Source organism: Corvus brachyrhynchos, unplaced genomic scaffold, assembly GCF_000691975.1.
Source record: "Corvus brachyrhynchos isolate BGI_N302 unplaced genomic scaffold, ASM69197v1 scaffold101, whole genome shotgun sequence".
Lineage (NCBI taxonomy): Eukaryota > Metazoa > Chordata > Aves > Passeriformes > Corvidae > Corvus > Corvus brachyrhynchos.
The window spans coordinates 283248-300578 of NW_008237239.1; the positions used below are offsets into that span (position 1 = coordinate 283248).

The following is a 17331-nucleotide window of genomic DNA, read 5'->3' on the forward strand; positions in this document are numbered from 1 at the left end:
TTAAAGTGAGCAACAGCTTGTTGGGCATCAAGAAACTGAAGCTGGTAATGAACTGGGCACGAACTGAAACTGAAGATGTTTATTGTAGAGTTTATTTTGTACATAGTTTATCAATAAAAGTAAAAACCAAAAAGTTTTTTTAGTTTAAATCTGTAGCTCATTTCATAGTTTATTTTACAGTTCCATTTTACATGGAACTTGGGAAGGGGATTTGAAGGAAAGGGGATGGTACAGCTTGCTGGTGCTCTGTGCTCCCTTGGTTGTGTTATAACGGAGTTTTATAGACATAAAGTTTAATTTATGCATATGGATTTGCTCACTAATATCAGTATTATTGCAGGAGGTTTTTTCTTACCTCGTTACTGGCTGAGTGTTTATTTCAGGTATAACTTGGGTGCTGGTTTATCGGACAGACAAATACAAGAGATTAAAGGCTGAAGTGGAAAAGCAGAGCAAGAAATGTAAGTACTCATCAGAGGCTTGTTTATGTCCTTAATTCTGGTCTTTTACTGGAGGAAGCTCAGCCAAAGACCTTTTGCCTTGTCTAAATGACCCCTCCTGTCAATGGAGGACAGGAGGGAGTAAGAGATTGGTACTGGCATCTTTTTTTCTGAACATGAGTAGCCAGTGTCTGAAATAAATGCCTGAAATATCTTCAAAGGTGCAATTTCCATCTTTCAGGGGTGAAGAGGAGAATTTGAGGCCTGTAGGAAGAGGGAACTGGGGTTGAATAATGAATATCATGAGAGGAAAGCATTTTATGTAAAGATTAAAAATGGTGATTAATGGTGGGGAATGAGTAAAGACAAAGCCATCATAGAAAGGTCTGAGCAATCAGCTGATGTAAAAACAAATTATCCTAATGTAAACTGGAAGCAAATAGAACTGATTAGGAAATAAGTCCCAGGTTCATTCCATAGAGAGGAGGTCCGAGAGGTCTGGGAGGGGGTAAACAAAGGATGAGGGAAGAAGGGAAAAAGGAGCTGAGGATGAGCAGTCAGAAGATCTGCATCAAATATTAAGAGAAATGGTAAACAGGGGGGAGCATGGAGTGTTTAAATGGACCTGTCTGTATCAGAAGCCAAGTTGCAGAGGAGAAATTCTGGCTTTTTAAACTCAACTGTGTACACCCTACCCAAGTTACAGCAGTAAGAGACAGCACACGACAACTAGGGCCAAAATAGACCTAGTTTTACCTTAGAAGTGTTTCATTGTGGTGTCAGTGCTTTTTAATGCTTGAGAGAACAATATTATCACATTTTGCTCTTACTAGCCCATCTTATTCCAGCCTTTCTCTGGGCAATATAAACTGAGGAGCTGAAGTATAGTCATGTTTGTGTTACAGCTCCAACATTAGGGGCTTTTGTCACCACAGCAGTAGCAGATGGGGATTGCATCTCTGCCTGCCTCAGCTGAATCCCACTTGTCCTAGGTGTAGGATAGAATTAGCCCCAGAAGAGCAAGTTAGAGAAGGAGTTGAAACCCAGCTGCAAACTTAGTGTCCTCTCTTGTTTGTGCTGTTAAATTCTGAGAGCAGTTAGCAGGGCTTAATCTCTAGGCCTAATGATTGCTGTAAGAGTTTAATGCTGTTTGCTTTTATAGCTCTCCAGGTATCTAGGCTATCATTTGTGAAGGGAATGATGTGAGGTTCATGCATCTCAATTAGTTTCTGATCTCCTTGTTTGATTCCTCACCCCCAACAAAAAAAAAGGTAAAGCTGAATAAAGAGTCAGTAAAAATTCAGCTTTGCTTTTTTCCATTCCCCTCTTGTGCTGAGGACAGCTGGCTGACCTGAGGGCTTACAACTTGCCAAGTGGACCACTTGAACCCCACCTTTCAACTGTTATCTAACACATCTGAAACAGGAAAAAACACATTTAAGATCTTCAGGCTCTCCCGTGAGAGTCGTTTGGCAAAAACAAAGGGGCTGAGCAGTGTGCTTGAGCAGTGTGCTTGAGCAGACATTGTTACTCCTTAGTTTCATCTCTTCCTGTCCTCTCCTTCCTAGGCAGAGGCTCAGCATTGTCTGAGGCCGATGTAGGGATTGTTCTGGGTAAATGTAGGGGTAAACTTGCAAGGCTGAAGGCTGTCCCTGGAATTTCTGATGTGTTGACATTAAGGTTCCCACGGACAGGCTTTAGAGACTGCCCAACAGTCCTAAGGAAATTGGGGTTGGGAGTTCCTCGTGGTTGGCATAAGGCTTAATAGCATTGTTTAGAGCTGGGGCCATGGGGTTATGTGGACCAGGGAGGATGGACTGATCAGGTTTCCCCATCTGGATTTGGCATAAGGAAGGTTTTGCAGACAGTGTTCTGTGAGCACTGGGTGCATTGTGTCATCTGGACACCTCTCTCCAGTATTCCCAAGGGACACAAGCTCCCTGTTTTCCTCACTGTGCTAGCCTGCCCACAAGAGATATTCATGTTCTTTGGGAAAAGCAATTGTGTCTCACTCCATTGCCATGGGGGGGGTGATGTTTAGGTGACTTGTCTGGGCTGGTGTGATTTTCTGAGCAGTTGTGACTGACACACGGGCATTTTGTAAGGCAGCACTACAGATCCTGGTGTGGCTTGGAAGGTTGGCTGTCTTCATTTCCTCTGTGAAATCAGGGCTGGAGGGTTTGTGTTGAGCTATTACTTCATGAGGGAGGGGAGCCCTAGCATTCAGGTGTCTGTGAGCTAACGATGAGCCAAGGCTCTTTGCTGGTAGAGTAGATATGGTACATGCAGTTTGCATAAATGTAAAGAGTTTAAAGTAAAAAAAGGCTGCTATCTGTTGTTAGACCAGGGTCATGCTTCATTATCCTTGCTTCTTGGAGTACTCTTGTTATAGGTCGTGATGAAAAATGTCTCTTGCTTCCTGAAAAAGCCCTTTTTGCTGTCTCAGAACCTCATTTGCAGCTGAGCAGCACATTTACTGTGTTCCCAGTTCCCTGTGCTGGCTCTGTTAGCCTGGTTTGCTGCAGTGGTGGTTGGTTGCAGGTGCTTGGTGCATGTCTGATTTGGGGTTTTAGTACCTTTGAACTTAGGCTCCTACTTTAAAATATTGGAAATACTTCAGTACTAATTAATTGAAGAGTGGAGAGGCTGTGGCTGACTGCTTGGACAGCATTTCCCTTGAGAGTGCCTGCCTGTGAAGAAGGGATGTATGAGAACACAGGCTTTCCTGTATTCTGCTTCCCACTGCAGATAATTGGGAACAGAGCTTGCCACAAAGCTCTTTTCATTCCACTTGCTGAATCAAAAGTACTGTTTAATACTAATGACAAATCAGCAAGGGTCAGTTGAGCCAAAATTGTCCCCAGACTGCTCAGTCCACAATGTAATGGGCTCTTGACAGAGTTCAAAATTAACCCTTTAAATATGTTTGTATCTTATCCAGGGTTTTGAATTTTTTTTTTTTATTAGTTTTTAAGTGATTGGTGTAATCAGCCTGGGTAGTTGATAATTTATTGATTCTGAATATGTTCTTAGTCATACTTAGCTGTTTTTTGTGCCCCTGTTCTGCAAAGGAATTAATTACTTAATGTTTGGTGTGTGGAAAAGGAGTGGTGGTATCACTGTGCAGAAATGATGGAATATCTTTTCATTTTGCAGTGGAAAAGAAGAAGGAAACGATAACTGAATCAGCAGGCCGACAGCAGAAAAAGAAGATAGGTAAGAATGGTGCCTCAAAAATGGTGGGAAGTTGAGAAACTGATGGAAGTGATTATCTTTTCCTTCCTTTCAAGGCTATTTATTCATTTGCCTTACTCTGCCAAGGCCAGAGATACCCAGCTTCCTGGTGGTTTTGATCAAATGGGCAGATCACTGAGAGGAGCAGCACCTCTTGCTGAGCTCCCTGATTTTTTTCTCCCATTTTAGCCTTGATATCCATGGGTGTTACTAATTCTAGATGTCAAAGCTCTTTGCTGCAGTGCACTGGCAGCTTGCAGTAACTATAGGAACTCTTATTTTGGATTTTTTTTTCCCCTTCATTTGAACACTTCAGAATTGAAGGTGTTCATGTTAACTGTAACTGTGCTTAGATTAATTTCAAGTTTGATTAATTAGTTTTTCTCAATTTTAGGCAGTGATTTATTTTTCTATTCTTTTTCATTGTCTGCAAGCTGAATTCTTTCTGGGTTAGGGTAACTCTTTAAGTACTGAACTAAGCAAGAACAATGTAAAGAGATGTCTAAAGGAACATGTGTTTTAGGAAGTTCTGCTATCTGCAGGACTCACAACATGCAGCAAAGCTCAGTTAAATTATTACAGAGATCATGTCAGGAACAGTTCTGAGAGCTCCTGGGAGTTGGTTTCCTCATTCCTCTGTAACACCAGGTAGCTGGATTAGTCATTTGATCTGTACAAAGCTTGGGAATTATAAACACATCTTCAAACAGTTCTTCCTAGGTAGAAAACCTGCTGTCATTAGATTCCTGAAGGGACATGAGCCAAAATGTTTCCTCTTGTGCATTTCAGTTCTTAATCTTGACTAATCCCTGCGTGGGATGAACACTGCTTGATGGATAAGGCAACTTTGAAAGTGATCATATGTAACAACTACAGATAACATTAAATAAAAGAAGTGTGACAATGACTTTTTTGCAGGGCACCATCCAAGCTGTGTTCCTAGCAGACAGTATTTTACTTGTGCTTGGATTAAACCAATAAACAGTAGAATCTGAGGACTTCAGATGCTCCACCAATTTTTATACACTGAAATAATCTTGTTTTGCAGATGAAAAAGCACAAAGGGACAGAGATCAGAACTTAGGAAGTGACCACTGATTTTGTTTGCTGTGATGCTTGCTGGCCAAGCCTAAGATTCTGACACTGATTTTTTTTTTTTTTTCCTTTACTAGTGCTGTGTAACTTGAGTATTCATTTGTGCTCAGGCAAAGATGAATTCTTGGTGTTTCTGAAAAATCAGATCCTAAATGTCACACTGGACTTCAAGAAAATGACTCACAGCTGTTAAATGGTTTTGAAATCTCTGGTCTCAGTAACTTACTGGATGTCAAATCATTCTGCAAGATGGGCCATTGTTGTCACAGCAAATCTACTTGTGCTGGAGTTCTTCCAAGTTCTACCATTTTAGTTAACAAAAAGTAAATATTGAACTGAGGCTTTATGGATAAGTAACAGCTGTGATACAGACCTACCTCAGTTGCTATCTGTTCGGTGCATAGAGTAAGACAGAAGGTGTGTGGATGATATTACTTGGTTTCATAAGGGTTGAATCATGCATGTGCACAAGGAGGTGGGGGAAGGTTACTTGGGAAAGCTTACTTTGGTGTTTCCTACTTGCAAAACTTTATTTTTAACAGTAAAATGAACCAGTTGTCACACTGTGTCTAAATCATCTTTGACACTGCTGGAACAGGACACCTTTAGCCATTGGTGTAGCCTTCTCTTATTTCAGTTTAAGGAGCTATTTTGTTAGCTTACACCTTGCTACTGCTCTCTCTGTCCATGTGCCTTTGGAAGAAAAAATAGTGACAATCCCAGGAGCCCACATGAGTGCTGGATGGACAGCAGAACAAAACAAAAACCCCAGTCCTGGCAAATCTGTATCCCTGTATCCTCATGGTTTGTGTTCCAATGACCAGAATAAGATGATTTTGGATGCCAGGGAGCTGCTTATTAACTCAGTCCTCTTTCTCTGTGCCTTTACCCAGCTGTAAAGTACCCAGCAAAGTACTTAACAGGTTGTTTATGTATGTGCTGGGCGGGAACAGGCCATTTATATAAAGTTGGTAGATCACCCAGAATATGTTCATTTTGAATCTGTAGAAATAGGTGAGAGATAGATCAGGTATATTGGGCAATCAGGGCTGTGTTCTTTCCTCTATGTAACCTTTAGCCCACCTAAATAGATGGCTAGTTATGCAACAGAGGGGAAAAAACAAGTATTTGTGCCAAATGTGATTCCTGAAGAGCTGGCCTGTGGTTGCTGAAATATCCCAAGACAAAACTTTCCACCTGGATCAGGAAGCAGGTGTCTGGAAGGTTTGTATTTAGGAGCAAATGGAAATAGCAAAGAGTTCTAAGAAATTGGGTAGGGATGTTGCTATTGCTTTTAGTAACACTGACTATGAGTCCCTGTGCTTAGCAGGGACTTGGGAGAGCATTGTGGAGCTTCTGAGCTGTGGGCCTCTTGTACTGGAACTTCAGTGGGGATCTCTTGAAACTCCCATGCTGGATAGCCCTTGGCAGTCCTTCTGCATCCTCCCCTCTTCACTCGTGCTGTTATTTGGATATTCCTTCATTATTCACATCCTTACTTCAGCTGGCTGTTGCTTCCCAGCCCTGGCTGCCCCTCTGGATCCTCAGTCTGAGAGGAGCACAAGGAATGATGGGGGTGTGGGACAGGACAGGTGAGAGATAGCGGGTAATACTGAAGGCCAGAGCAGCCCTCCAATGAGGGACACGGAAAAGGCCTGCTTGAAAATCTGAGTATCTTTGAAGTCTGTGGTGATTTAAGGACAGACTAAATTTCCAATGAAAGTATTTTCTGCAAAGCACAGTAATACACTCATTACTGAATTTCATGTAGGAAATCTCTTTCCTCTTTGGAGAATCTCCTAGATGTGAGAAGGGCGCAAAATTCATTGCTAAGACCAGGAGGATGTTGGTGTTGCTGAGATGCAGCTCCCAGCTCTGTGCATGGTTTTTGCTTTTGAGACCTCCAAAAGGAAATCCTTACTTAATCAATGTATTTATGATGGTGTGCAGCAAATTGATTACTGCTCTGTTTGGGAACTGTGGTAGAGGGGCACTGTCTCTATTTCCTGGCAGCAGTGCTCATGCTCCTGTGTAAGTTGGTTGATTTAGCTAATCTGACATTGGGTGCATTTCTTTCAAAAGTGCTGAATGTGTGATTCCAGCTGCCCCCTCTCTTTGTGCCTGACTTACTGCATGTTGCTGTGGTGGAGAAGCAGTTGGCTACGTACAGTTTTTCACTTTCTACTGTCTGGCAAAGAGAGCTGGAGTTGATTTTGGAAGTGTTGTTTGTTTGGAGAGCCAAAGAGGTTAAGTTTTCCTGGAAATGAGAACACTTTGGTTTCTAGGTTGACATAACTGATTATAACAGTTGTTTTTGTCTTTCCAGAGAGACAAGAAGAGAAACTGAAGAATAACAACAGGGACTTGTCAATGGTATGAAAATTTAAAGCCAGTTCCCAGCTGCTGAAGATTTCAGTCAGTTTTCCAACAGAAGGACTTTGCTCACTTGGCAGACATAGCTGCTTTTCCTCTGGAAAGGTCCTTCTGGATTTTCTCTAATAACTACAGATTTTAGTATGAGCCACAGAGTTCTCCAGCAGTTACTGCCTCATCTCATGCCAAACCTTAGCTATTTTCATCTTTATAAGTCTCCATTATGTTTTTCACAGAATTAATTTTTGTGGCTTCCTATAACTCTGGTCATTGTAATGATTCCCTGCTGGGGATCCCCTGGGAATCCCCCTGATGGGTTTATAGGTTTAAGGAAAAAATAAAACCAGCCTGTGCAAGGTAACGGGACAATTCTTGAGCACTTTTTGGTTTTGGATTCCTGAAGCAGCACTTTACATCAGTGGGCCACACTGTGGCTGCCTTTGTACCCAGCTGTTGACTTCTCTTTGGGACTTCTCCAGTCACTTTTACAACCCCTCTGTCTCCTGGGTCATCCTTTTTCCCTCTTGGTTTCATGATCTGTACAAAGACTGTTTTTAAGGGTGTGAGGTCATAATACCTCAGTGTGGGCCTGTTGTTTTGATTATCTCTGACCTTTCTGCTTGCAGGTTAGGATGAAATCCATGTTTGCAATTGGCTTCTGCTTCACTGCCTTGATGGGAATGTTTAACTCCATGTAAGTATCGACTTCCTGGATTTTTTTCTTACATATTTATGGTGAATATATTTTCCATCTTCCCTTCATCACTTGAAGTGTTAAGAGTGACATTGTCCAGCCAAGAACCATAAATAAATAAATGGATCCATGTTTCATATGAAGATGTGGTGGTTTGGTCATCCCATGCACATTCTGCTCAAGAGGGAACACTGGGTACTGAACACAACCAAATGGAACAAATTGCATTCAGTCTGGATACAGCTTTAATATCCTTTCTGCATGGGAACATCCTGATTAGGGCAAGTTTGGTACATCTCAGGCAAACATCTTCAGTCTTCAGCTGCTTTGGCTTTGCTGTAATGGTATGACCAAAGAATGCTCTTGCAGACAAAATTGGGTCAGCTCTCTTGCCCTTAGAAATAAGCTGTAATTGCAGAGTTTGTTGTTGCCTTACTTGAGGTAATCACAGTCCAGATATAAACAGGTCCAGGCATGGGCTCCAAGCTTCATTTGCTTTAAAAGTGACCTGGGATAGGTGTAGTTTAAAAAACCAAACAGATAAGAAACCCCAAACTGGTTTGCACAGTTATAGACAGCTTTGTTTCAGATATGCAAATCTGAAAGGCTGTGCTTGGTTTTTAAAACTTGATTCACTTGAAATATGAACTGTTGGCAGTTAAATCTGAAGATGATATGAATATTATTAGCATAACCTTTAGGAGGCTGCTTGATATCTGGGCAATATACTTGCCCTGCAAACAGAAATTTACATTCTTGGGCACCAAAGCCTTTGGCCTCTGTGCTGGCAGTCCCCAGGATACTGTCAATTGTTATTTCACTGGAGATCTGTGGGTGGATAAATTGCAAACATGGGGTAACATAGTAACAGAAGTGCCACTGTGTGGATCATTTATTTATTCAGCTTAGACTTCAGCACTGAGCATTCTGAGCAGAGCAACCCAGCACTGGAGGACTTTAAAATTTTGGTACAGTCTTGAGTCACTGACGTCTCAGTTCACTGCAGTCCTGAGCAGCGCTGGAGGTGCATTGTGAGCAGCAAGGTGTCTGAGGGGGCATTTGTAGTGCTGCCCTTGAGGCCTCCAAGTGCTTACCTTGCTCTTTGGATACAATACAAGCACCAGCACCTGCCCCTAAAGCAAACTGAAAAACAAACTAAAAATGTTTTACCCCACTGTGCCCACTTTCCTAGAGGGGGAAGAGGCAGTTGTTCTGAGTATTCTGTGACTAACAAGTGTTACAGAACTGTAAGTTTGTTAAGAACTTTAGGAAGGAGTTGATTTGGATTAAATTCTATATGGCTCCTCCTTCCTTAGATATTAACTTTAAAAAAAAGAAGAAACCAATAAACTTCTATTAAGTTTATTTGTCTTGTTCTTCTTTTGAGGATTCCTGCCCACAGAGACCATGCTACTGAACAGAGAATGGATGTGAACCTTTGGGCTTATCTTTCATTTAACTGCCTCTTTTCTTTAGAGGGAATCTGAGCAGCAGGAGTATCCAGAGAGCTCTCTGATTGAGCTTTCTTGCCAATAGCTGAGGCTATGGAATTAAAATCTAAAGATTTGGCTGTGTGGCCTTCAGGGCTAGATAATTAAAAATCTGTTCTTGGTCTCAGTCCAAAGTAGGCAATGAATCTGCATCAAATGGCAGCTTTGGTGGGTGGTACCTACCCTGTCTGAAGCTGGCAGAATGGCTGGTGCTGGTTCTCCTCTACTGTCCAGTCTCTTGACATAGTGTGAAGAGCAGCTGCTTGTTGCTCACTTAAGGATTCAGGAGGTTCCTAGGCTCCCTCTGGGAAGCTACTCCTGTTTGGGGTATCTATGGAGGCACTGTGGGTGTGGTAGGAAAACGAGGAAAAGGGTGGCTGACATCTGCAATGGCTGTAGCCACATTTGCTGCTTTTCCTTCACTTGAATGAGTTCACGGCTTCTGGGAAAAAAGGAGTAGGAATTGTGTGGAAGCAGCATGATGTGCCACGCTTTGGATAGGTATTTTGCAGATGCTGCTACTCTGGCTGAGCATCTCACTATTGCCAAGTACCACCTTAGCCAAAATGGAAATCACTGGGATGATCTGCTGTCATTCCTGGAGTGTTGGTAGTAACGGGGCAGCAGGTTGGACCGTGCTGGAAGGATATGGACGTGTCAGCAAGGCTGGTTTAAACCCAAGGAGCAGAGTGCTGTGCCCAAGACAAACAGCTGAGTGACTTGTGGCTTAAAAGATTCATTATGACAGTGAGATCTGCAGCAGCAGTGGCCTTCAAGCCACTATGGATTTCTCCCAGGCGAGGACTTGCCTTCTATGTGTCTCAATTTTCTCTGGCTGCATTGCCAGGAACTTCTTAATGCAATCACTTCTCTGCCTTACACTAAGAGTTGTACATTCCAGTACCTCTTCATAACTGTGAAAACCTGCTGGAATTAAAAGCAGGTACCTCAGGGTGCTACTGCTGAAGTACTTGTAATTTTAAGCCACTGGGGGATGTTCCAGGGAGATAAACATCCGTTTCAAGCTCTTTTGCCAAACTGCCTGTGAGATGTAAACAAAGCTGGTGTGTGTTTGAGCCGTGGCTGTGTGAATGCATCTCCACAGGAAAGAAGGCTCATTTAGGATCTCTTGAAACAAGAAACACCTGTTTGAAAATTAGCACACGCAGAGAAAATAGCATCCAAATATGCACATGCTGATGAGGCATCACACACATCTACATCAAAAGATTGGGTCGACTGTCTGGCTTGGGGGAGAAATCTTTGCAAACTGGCCAAAATTCACACTCTGCCCAATGCCCTGGAATGTGGACCTGGAGGGATTCCAGGAGCAGGACATGCTGCTAGGAATATGCAGTATCATCCTGCCTCTGCACTGCCTTCATTTCCAGAGCTAATGCAGAGAAACTGGGAATATTAAGTGTTCTGCTGCTGGCTCTCTTGTGCATCCTGAGGAGCACAGCTGCTCCAGGGAAGGAAAAGGTGTCTGATTTACGCTCTGCTTAAAAAATGCTGTTTTGCTTGAGCAAAGGGTCTGTCTGGTTGCAGTAACTGCAATACAGCAGGGTGACAGTCGTTCATCTTTTATTGAAGTGCTGACTGTGGTCTGGGAGGTGATCTGCTAAATCTGACTTTGAAATAAAATACACCAGAAAATTGCAAAACACCAAGATTTCATGAACCAGCAGCTTATCCAGTTGATCACTTAAATCACTAGGAAACACTTTGATTATGGGAAGACTGTTCCTGAGGGAATCCTACCCTGTGGATGGTTGAGTGTGGAGGGCTTGGAGAGAGAGATGTCTTTATCCTCCCTGGTGTAGTCTATGGAGAGGGGCTGGAGAAGGCAGCAAGGTTTTTTAGCCTTCCATGTGGTCTTACCTGCTCTGGTGGCCTGTTGAAGATGCTCACTTGTTCTTTCTGTATGCAAAAGCTCTTTTGCTGTCTCCAGTGGTGATCCAGTGCTCTCTTTTTCAGATTTGATGGCCGAGTGGTGGCAAAGCTTCCGTTTATCCCCCTCTCGTACATCCAAGGTCTCTCCCACCGCAACCTCCTGGGTGAGGATTACACTGACTGCTCCTTCATCTTCCTCTACATTCTCTGCACTATGTCAATCAGACAGGTGAGTACACTTTCCCTGGAGCAGGAAAAGCACACCCCCATCCAGGAAGAGGAGTATTGCATGTATAATCTTGGATCTGTTTGTGGTTTCTTTGTCTTCATTTCTGTGCCTCATATTCAAAGCAATTCTGGGTGGGATCTTTAAAACAGTCGCTGTCCTGGACAGGCTTGGAAGACTTGGCTCTGGAGACATGCACCAGGGCTCTAGGACAGAGTTGGCAGAAACGGATTCCTGACTTGTGTGATAACTTTGTGGATTGCCATACCAAGAGATTGTCTCCATCAGAAGCTGATCTAAATCCTACTTCTTAGTAATTACAACTTTTACAGCAATATGTGCATCTTTACAAACAGCAGCATCTTAAGGGGAAACTTCCTAGGTGGCTTGCAGCTCTATAAAAGTTTCATCAGTCCATAAAGTTGCTAGAAAAGTGAGGAAAGAGTTAAAGCTCCTCTTTTGGGTTTGTCCTTCCTGTTTTTGCTGGATGCCTGATTTTTTTTCAGAGTCTTAAGAACTGTACCTTTGGTGTCAAGTCTCTCCCAGCATTAGGGACGTGACACAGAGAGGGGGTCTGGTATGGTAAGCTGAGAGTGTGCTCCACAGAGCTCTCCAGCAAAGCTCCATAGTCCCGTCTTTTGGAAGAGGGTGAGGATATCAGTGAGGATAAGGGATCCGTTCAGGAAGGTTCACTGGCAGCTCAAGTAGCAAGAATGTCTGGTGAGGACAAGAGGGCCTTCGCAGTGGAACAAGAAGTCTGTTTTGTTTTCCAGTTCCCCCTTGGGGGCTGGGGATAAGTTAATAGACTCTGGATGAATGCTGGTGCAACTAGCTGCAAATTACCTTCTCTTCTGTATTTGTATTTCCCTTTTCTTTGATTCACTTCCTGACTTCTTGCTGCTTTTCTCCTTGACCCACTTGTTGCTTTTCCTCAGGGGTGCCAAGGAATCTTAGACTAGGGGACCTAGAAAGATTAAAAGCAGATCACCAAAGGAAAGTGGTGTGTAATGCCAGAAGCTGGGGTGAGCTTGACAGAGCAGCTCCATAGCACAGAATTCCTTTAGTCACAAACTGCATGCTGGTGAGTGGAATTTTCCATAGCCCTTTGTATTGGGTACTTGTGCTGAAATGAATCCCAATCTGGTCCTATGCAAAAGCAGATAATGAACTGTAGAATTATTTATGCTGAAAGGATCACCTGGAGGTTCATCTGGGCACTCCTTACTCCAAGCAGGCCAAGCTTCACCAAAGGACAGGCAGGGGCTTCTTTGCTCTGTTTGCTGCAAGACAAACTTTCACTTTGCAGTAACTAGAGCAGTGTTTGCTGCTTTGAAAGCACTGAGATATATTTAGCTCTTAGGATCACCTTCCAGAATTCCTGGGATGCTTTGGTCTGATGCTGTTCCTTCAGGCAATCTTGGCTGGTGCTGCTCTGTGTTACCTGTTACATGGAAAGTCCTTTCTTTTAAGTGTTGCAGATCATGATAGCAAATTAATTAGCAGTGGTAGCAAGATTTTTCTGCACCCATTGGGTTGATTGGGGGACTCTCTTGCTGAAAAATCCCTCAATTTTTTGTCCAAAAATATAATTCCTGTGGTTAGTTCAGGCATTTCCTGATGTTTTATATGGTGAAATAGCTGGGCAGCATGAACTGAGGGGCAGAAATGCCAAGCTCTTTGCAGTGGGTTGGGCTTTCCATTAAAATTCTGGGAAAAAATTGCCCTGTGAGTTTATTGCTTTGGAGAAGGGTGTGAGACTGCAGTCTTCATCGTGCTGCCTTATCTACATGATCATGGTTAACAATTCCTGCACTTCTCCTGCTGTCAGGCAGCTCAGCTTCTTCCTCCTTACTACCTGGAGGGAAGGGCAGGGATATGTTAGTTTGCACAAGAGGTCAGAACTGAAGCTGTGATTGCTGCTGGCATCCTGCTCTTGGCTTTATTCCTATTTGAAAGAACCTAGGTGATAACAGCATTGGGAAGAGGACTTCGAAGCTGTGACAGGCCAGGGGGAGAGGGCAAGAAAGTAATTAAGGGCTTAAAATGGTGCCAAAGACTTGTACCTTAGTGCTTTCAATGACCTTGGAGGTGAAGGCTTTGTGATCCTTTGTATTTCACTGTGTGCAGAAGGGGAAATCTTGCCAGGTTGGCTTCAAAACAGGTGCTGGCCCAAGGGAGGACAACTGGTGTGGGAGTTGGTGTCTGGCTTCATGCTGCTGACAGAAGAGGAGAAGTGGAGGTGTTTCAAAAATCAGGGAACAGGTTGTGAACAAAGCAAGGAGACCATAGTCCCTCAGTCTTTCCTTAAATCCTGGAGCTGCCTGGGAAACCATCAAAGACAAGGAAGAGAGATGTTCCTGTGGAGCTCAGAGGTAGAGCAGGAACTCCTGTGTGTATGAAAAACCAGCGACCTGGTGGGAAATGCAGGGGAGTCTGTGGGGGTGGGAGACTGCCTGGGCAGTGATTAAACTGACATTAGTGGGACAGGCAGGAGCAGCATCAGGGACTCTCTTCATGTGGGGATGATAAACTCTTCAAACACTGGGAAGCTTTGCTGCCTGTGACCTGGCCATCATCTCCGAAAATAGTCACCTCGCAGTGAGTAACTTCCTTTGCACTGTTCCCAGCTCTCCCTGGCACGTAAATCCTGTCCCCTAGTTCCTCCTGCCTTCCTGTTTGGAGAGAGGAGGGTTGCTGGGAGAGGCCTTCCAAGGGTCCTTGAGCTGTTAGGTTTCAGCTGGGAAAGTCTGCTGCTGGTCTGGGTGGGAGGTGCAGTGTCAGGGTTACATCCTCTGTCCCTGCTCCTGGTTCTGAGCTCCCAGCCTTCACCTGTGCTGTTTGGGAAGAGGGATATGCTGCTGTTGCTCGGGCTTTTGCTGCTCTTCACTTCCTTTTCACATGCATCTGAACTGTAGATTAGGCTGCTTCTCACTGAAATGTGTTCCCAGTGGGAGGGGGAGCCAGCAATTATCCCTGCTGCCAGGATTGCATTTTCCTACAGAGCCTGGTCTTAGAGCAGGGAGCCACACTTGCTGCCTTGTCTGAGGTCCCTTGTGGATTTGAAGACAAAAGTAGGAGCAGCTCCTGTCCTTCCTGCTCTCATTTGAGGAAAGATCAGGAGAATTCAAATGAGGGATTTCGATCCTTAAATCTTACTCTTCCCTCCCTGCTCCTGAGGGTGATGGTCGTGCTTGTGTTGGAAGTAGACTCCGCAGATTTCCTTGTCCAACATGGCCCACAGCAGGTGGGATAAAGTTTCTGCTGGACCTTGACCCATCCCTGGTGTTTCCAGCTGTGTAGACTTCAGGATTGCTGTCCAGAAAAACTTGCTTTGGAGGTAGTGTGTGATGCTTTCTGCCTTCCAGAGCAGGGAGGGAGACTGCATGGAAGGGTAATGCTGGACAATGTCGGTAGTCTGGAATACAGACAGACAGTCATCTCTCTTCCTCTTCAAGCAGTTGGAAGAAACTTTAGCACCCCAGTTCTCCTCTCTCTTCGTGCATAAAGGAGCAGGGAGGAGGCAGTGCACACTTTCTCGGTTCCATGGATCCCTGCTAGGATATCTGCTCCGCGGATGAGCCGGTAGGAAGCTGACAGGACACCAGTCCTGTCCTGGCTCTGCAGCACCCTCTGGTGTTGCTGGGTCTGTCCCTTGACTGCTCGTTTCCTCTTTCCTGTCCGTGTCTTGGTCAAAGAACCACTAAGAGGAACCACAGGATGGAGTTAATGCTCTCATACATATTCAGTTGCTGAACATCAACCAGTGGCTGGCTTTTGTATGCCATGGACTAAACCTGATGCAATTCCTCTTCATGTGTTCCTTATTTGTGGGCTGAAACCTTCCTTTTCATAATCTCCAGCTGGAATCAATCCTGATTTGATTTTATTTTATTTTAGCTACTGTGGAATTGAAAAATGATCTGGTTTTGTGGGGGGTTTTTTGTTGTTGTTGTTTTGGGGGTTTTTTTTGTGGTTTTTTTTGTTTGTTTGTTTGTTTTAGTTTATGCTCCTTCCATGATAAAGAAGTGCAAGAGCTCTGTGACCTTGCAGTCTGACCTATCCTGACAGTTTTTTTGGAGAGAATCCTCAGGTTTGAAGAGAATCCTCCTTCCTCCTTTTGTTGTCTCGATAGCCAGCAATCAGGTGGTGACACAAGGAGGACACAGTTGTTTTCTTCTTTCCCCTGCATCAGATGTCCATGTTTGCCAGCATTGCAGGAGCAGCATCTTGAGCTGGAGTTCCTTACAATGAAAGATGAAGCTGAAAGAACTGATGGCTCTTTGTAGTTGCACTGTTGTGAAATTTAAAGGAAATTCACAAAAATCAAAAAAAACATTCAAATTTAAATATTCTACTGTGAGTTTTTGGCTTATGCCTGGCTCTGCCAATTAAATCTTCCCCTGTTTGTTGTTTTCCACTGAAACACCCTGCTTGGGAGGTCATTCCAATAGTCAGGTTTTGGGGTTTGCTCCATATGTCCTGTTATGCTGCATGTCTCCAGCGCCCCATTGTTCTGTGTGCAGCACTGGCATTCACGTTAATTCTGGGACTAAGCTCCTGACTTGCACTTGGCACTCACTGTGGTTGCCCTGCTGCTGCCCCAAATTCTGGCTGCATTAGGAGAGAGCCTTCCTTGCCAGCCTGCAGAGCCTCCAGCTCCCATGGCCACCACCAACAGCGCTTTTTGGAATTTGGGAAAACCAAGTGCTGTGGGGTCTGCCCTTGGGCAGGTGTTGGGAACCTGCACTGCAGTTAAATTGCAATGATACTGTATGTTAATCGTGTGTGTAAAGACAGCTGACTGTGGGGTGTGTAGTTGGAAATGGGAAAGAATCTTCATCCAAAATATGCATGTGCTGTTCAGAGGCTTTTGTTGCGGTGGGGAGGAATGGCCCAGCTCTCTCTTGTGGGTGGCTGTCTGGCTCCATGCTGAGCTGTTTTGAACATATAGGGAGAGAGGTTCATTATACAGTAGCCAGATGGATAGGACTATGTGGGTGACAACCTGACTCTGTTGAAACAAGTGGGGAGGTTTTACTTGTGCTACTGGAGAGAATCCAGAGACCACAAAGATGATTTGGGGTCTGGAACATCTCTAATGAGAAGAGACTAAAGAAGCTGGGCCTGTTTAGTCCAAAGAAAAGACTGAGAGGGGATCTCATTATATAAATATCTCAAAGGTGGGTTTTAAGAGGATAGTGCCAGACTCTTCAGTGGTGCCCAGCAACAGGATGAGGAGCAATGGCCATGAACTAAACAACAAGAAGTTCCACCTCAACATGAGGAAGAACTTCTTTACAATGAGGGTGGCAGAGCACTGGAACAGCTGCTCAGGGAGGGTGTGGAGTCTCCCTCTCTGGAGACATTCAAAACCTGCCTGGACACGTTCCTGTCACCTGCTCCAGGTGACCCTGCCTTGGCTGGGGAGGTTGGACTGGATGGTGTGCAGAAGTTCCTTCCAACCCCAGCTATTCTGTGAGCAGAGTTGGTATTCCTCTTTGTTTCCTTCACCATGGTGTGATGATATCCTGCTCTTTGTTGTTCTTGCAGAACATCCAGAAGATGCTTGGCCTTGCTCCTTCCCGGGCTGCAACCAAGCAGGCAGGAGGCTTTCTTGGCCCCCCACCCCAGGCAGGGAAGTTCTCCTGAAGCACAGCCCTCACAGAAAGCCTGACCAGTGCAACAAGACTGCCTTGGGGAGGTAACAAGTCGGAATTCTGCACCAGGCATCACCTGTCCAAAAACAGGCTCTGCAGTATTGAAATCATCATCCATTTGGAGTATTCCACCAGCAGTTGTTCGTTCATCCAACCAAGAAGCTTCTCTCGGAAGATAACGCGACCTTTGTTTCTGAGAAATAAACAGCATGGGCATGTTCATTTATGT

At 44.3% G+C, this 17331-nt stretch overlaps 1 protein-coding gene across 1 annotated transcript; it reads left to right on the top strand.

Annotated features, from left to right (window-relative positions):
- Nucleotides 1-370: 370 nt before the first annotated feature.
- Nucleotides 371-17324, top strand: TMCO1 (transmembrane and coiled-coil domains 1; the record flags this gene model as incomplete). Its single annotated transcript, XM_017729640.1, has 6 exons — nt 371-461; nt 3597-3656; nt 7096-7142; nt 7769-7836; nt 11304-11448; nt 16996-17324. Coding segments are annotated over 6 exons (510 nt in total), but the record flags the coding sequence as incomplete, so codon positions are not given.
- Nucleotides 17325-17331: the final 7 nt, after the last annotated feature.